The 4,060-nt window shown below is 38.3% G+C and overlaps 1 protein-coding gene across 1 annotated transcript; it reads left to right on the top strand.

The window, feature by feature from the left end:
- Positions 1 to 991, top strand: LOC111376439 (EPIDERMAL PATTERNING FACTOR-like protein 1). The gene is made up of 2 exons (XM_022999400.1): positions 1 to 370; positions 471 to 991. Exons 1-2 carry the CDS (start codon positions 260 to 262, stop codon positions 723 to 725), a joined length of 366 nt encoding a protein of 121 aa, XP_022855168.1. The 5' UTR covers positions 1 to 259; the 3' UTR covers positions 726 to 991.
- Positions 992 to 4,060: the final 3,069 nt, after the last annotated feature.

Genomic DNA, 4,060 nt, shown 5'->3' with positions numbered 1-4,060 from the left:
CCCATAGATTACTTACGTTCTGATGCCATTTCTCCCATTCTTTTGTGTTTTCTTTTCTTTGCTAGTTGACTTGTTGCTTTCAATTTTTTTTTTTCCTCAAGTTTACTTGAACACCCTTTTTCTCTATACCTCCTGCTATTCTTCAACAGTTACCCTAAACATTTCTCTTTCTCTATCTACAAAATGTATTTTTTTTACTGTTGACAATTTGGTTCCCTATCTAGTTTGCTTTGAATTAATGTCAAGATAAAATGCAGCCATGGCTATGACTTCTTTAATTTTCTTCACCATTTTCACATTTGCGGCCCTTCTCACTCTTCTCTTTCCTTCTTATTGCTTAAATCAAACGCAGTCCATATATACTCACAGGGTAAATAAATAACCTTTTCTGCTTCTTCTTCTTCCTGCATCTATTCTCTACACGCATATATATATATAAAATGATGCTTATGGGGTTTTGTGTATTGTAGGGTTTGGAGGTGGAGGAAAAAACAAGACTGGGTTCAATGCCGCCGAGTTGTCACAACAAATGCAACCAGTGCCACCCATGCATGGCGGTTCAAGTGCCTACACTGCCGAGTCACGACAGAGTCCATCCGGGTCAAATCACACCAAAGCCACTAGAGTATTTAGATCCTTCACCGTCATCGGCCGGGAACAGGTACTCCAATTACAAGCCACTTGGATGGAAGTGCAGATGTGGTGGCAACCTTTACAACCCTTAAGTAATGATTAGCAAAGGAATTCCGATTCCATAACAAAATTTTCGTGAAAGAATATGAATTATTATGAATTATTTTATTTTTCTTGAGATGTGTGTAATGTTCTAGGGCCCCTAAGATTCTTTATGAAAGAGGACATTCAAGTGAGGTTCTATAGCATTTAGTGTGTGTATTGAAATCTACACAGAGTGTACAGATATTATTACAGACTTTATCAGACTGTTATTTAATGCTATTTTTCTTAATCTTAATATATTATATTTAATATTTGCTGTGCCACACGTTATTATTATTATTTTTTTCATTTTTTTAAATTCCCATCCTCTGTCTTTTCTTATCCTCTCGGGATTTTTCATGACAAGTGACTCATTCCCTCGTCCAATACCATGGTCAACATTTGCTTATGGGTATCCATCCACACAAAATTACCAAAAGCCTTTGATATTGCACATAGTTCTCGATAGGCGACCCAATTCTTGTGATTAAATACGGGGTTGTTTGAGTTCCATTCTTTTCATAAAAATACATTTTATAATATTATTATGATGGAAATTGTGTGATTAAAAAATAAAAAAATTGAATTTACGTGTAATATTATTTTATTGAAAAATATGTAATTAAAATAAAGTCAAATCACTGTTTAAAAATTTATTTTAATCGAAAAATGGGGCTCAAACAAGGACTAAGCGATAAAATTTGTATTTATTATATCAGACGATATCATGCCTAATAGGCACAAAAAGTTGTCTAGCACCTTTTGAATTGTGGGTCAGTTTTAGCAAGTCAAGCAACTGTCATAAAGGAAAATTCAATTAAGCAGAATGAGAGCACGTCGACACGATCCATGAACAAAACTAATTTTTATAGTACAAAACCTCCCTAATGCGAGGAGTAAAATTTGGGTCTATATTCTAAAATTTTTAGTGATGCTATCAAAAATCGTACTTGGTAGATTTTCGAGCTTGACGACTGAGAAAGGGTACGAATAGAGCTTTCTTGTACCTGAAACAAAGGCAACGAGATGTGTTCTCGTCGCCGCTTCGATGGTTAAGTCAGATAGGGAATTTATATGAGAACGTCTACTGAAATTGTATTTAAAAACGTAATTTAGCCATGAACTTTGGTCATGTATTTATAGATGTTAGTGGTAGAGTTGTAAAAGAATTCAACTGTCTCCAGCCCTTATCATGTAGAGTGTTTGTGTTATAATGAAAGTGTTTTGTTTGAGTTTGAGTCAAACTCTGATAGCATAAAGAGTTGTAGCTAAAGTGAGATTGACATTTCAGGAGCCCGCTCTCATAAAGCTCGACCTAAGCTTGTAGCCTGACCTCAATCCTTCTAACGTAGGTCCATCCTCAACATTAAGCCTGACATTGTGCTTGAGTAAATGTGTGGGGGGAAGATCGAGCTATATAGTTCGAGATAGGATGCTTTAAACCCAAGCTCAAGCTTGCTTATGCGAGCCTGATGGTTGTGGCCCAAGGGAGAGAGTAACGAGCTTGACTATATAAACTCGAGGATGTTCAAGCCATAGGAGGAATGCTTGAGGTTACTATGAGCTCGAGCATGAGGTCGTGGATGGTCGGGTCATACAAAAATTGTACACATCATGGGCCCATGTGCATCAATTTCAAGAGCTCATGCGCAATGTGGGAGTTTCTGGAATGAGATGCACAAGTACATTGGGTTCAAATATAGGCATGCTCATGTCCAGTTGATAGGCCCCCGAGCATATAGACCTAGGATAGCAATTTTTGATCATTTCAAAAAATTTGAAAGAGATGAGCTTGATTTCAATATTAAGATATTTGAATGTGCTCGACCCCTACCTTGTTAAAATTGAAGGGAAGGGGCTCGACCTCGACCTTATTAAAATTTTGAAAGGAAGTTGTACGCAGGACCTTGTCTAAGAATTTAGAAGGAATGAGCTCGACCTCGAGCTCATTAAAATATTTTGAAAGGAAGGTTTAGACCTTGACCTTGTTAAAAATTTTTGGAAGAAGGAGCTCGAATGAGAGCTCATTAAAAAATTCTAGAAAGGAAAGGTTTGATCCCGAAACTCATTAAAAATTTTGGAAGTAGGGAGCTCGACCTTTGTAAATGATTTTAGCATGAATGAGCTCAACCTCGAGCTTTACCAAAATTTTAAATGAAAGAGCTTGACCTGGAGCTTTGTCAAGATTTATAATGAAAGAGCTTGACTTGGAGCTTTGTCAAAAACTTGAAATAAAGAGCTTGACCACGAGCTCTACCAACTTGAAGTGAAAGAGCTTGATCTCGAGCTTTGCCAATATCAAATGAAAGAGCTCGAGCTCTTTGGCTGGGACTTTGGCAATGTATTGAGCTTGAGGTTAGGCCCGAGCCCAATGTTGAATAATATCTCGTGCTCTGATATCGAGATTTTGGCAATGTATTGAGCTCTAGGTTAGGCCCCCCGAGCCTAATGTTGAGAATATCCCGAGCTCTGAGGCTGGGACTTTGGCAATGTATTGAGCTCTAGGATAGGCCCCCAAGATCAATGTTGAACAATCCCCCGAGCTCTGAGGTTGGGCTTTTAACAATGTATTGAGCTCAAGAATATGCCTCTGAGCCTAATGTTGAACAATTATCCTCATTGGAATTTTTGAGAACTTAGCCCATCAAGCTCGGGATGAAAAATAATGTCGGGATTTTTTACTTATTGAATTTTTTTAAATGTATGCCTAAGGCAATGGCCAGGCATGGGGTCTACATGTACGCTTTAGCTGCATGCTTGGGACACGACTTTACGCTAAAGTGTTAAGAGTTTATTTAGCTGCATGCTTGGGAAACGACCCTATGCTAAATGTATGCTTTAGCTGCGTGCTTGGGGCACGACCTTACGCTAAAGTGTTAGAGTTTACTTAGCTACATGCTCGAGGACGGACCTTATGCTAAATGTATGCTTCAACTGCGTGCTCGAGGCACGGCCTTACACTAAAGTGTTAGAGTTTATTTAGCTAAATGCTCAGAGCACGACTTTATGCTAAATGTATGCTTTAGCTGCGTGCTCAGGGCACGGCCTTACGCTAAATGTTTATTTTCAAGAGAAAGCATTAGCAAAAAAGCAAATTCCTATATCATTAAAGAGTACGTGCTTGAAGGCATTTTATCCCAACTTTTTGGAAACTATGAACCATTCATAAAAGGATGAAAGAGGGCGCGTAGGCCCAAAAAGTAAACTTCCTAAGGGGAACACAAACCTGAACTACCAAACTAAACTTATGAGTGCGCATGACTGTAAAGAAAACTAAGGGCAAAAGCTAGCCTAAATACCTAGGGGCAGAGATTGCTATTCACAATAGAGCTTTAGGTTGTCA

Source organism: Olea europaea, unplaced genomic scaffold, assembly GCF_002742605.1.
Source record: "Olea europaea var. sylvestris unplaced genomic scaffold, O_europaea_v1 scaffold1506, whole genome shotgun sequence".
NCBI lineage: Eukaryota > Viridiplantae > Streptophyta > Magnoliopsida > Lamiales > Oleaceae > Olea > Olea europaea.
Note: the sequence above shows the minus strand (reverse complement) of the source record. Positions and strands in the feature narration are given on the sequence as shown.

Coding starts and splice junctions, on each gene's coding strand:
- LOC111376439 (XM_022999400.1), top strand. CDS start 260: ATGGCTATGACTTCTTTAATTTTCTTCACCATTTTCACATTTGCGGCC. Junction 371..470: donor AGTCCATATATACTCACAGG/GTAAATAAATAA, acceptor TGTGTATTGTAG/GGTTTGGAGGTGGAGGAAAA.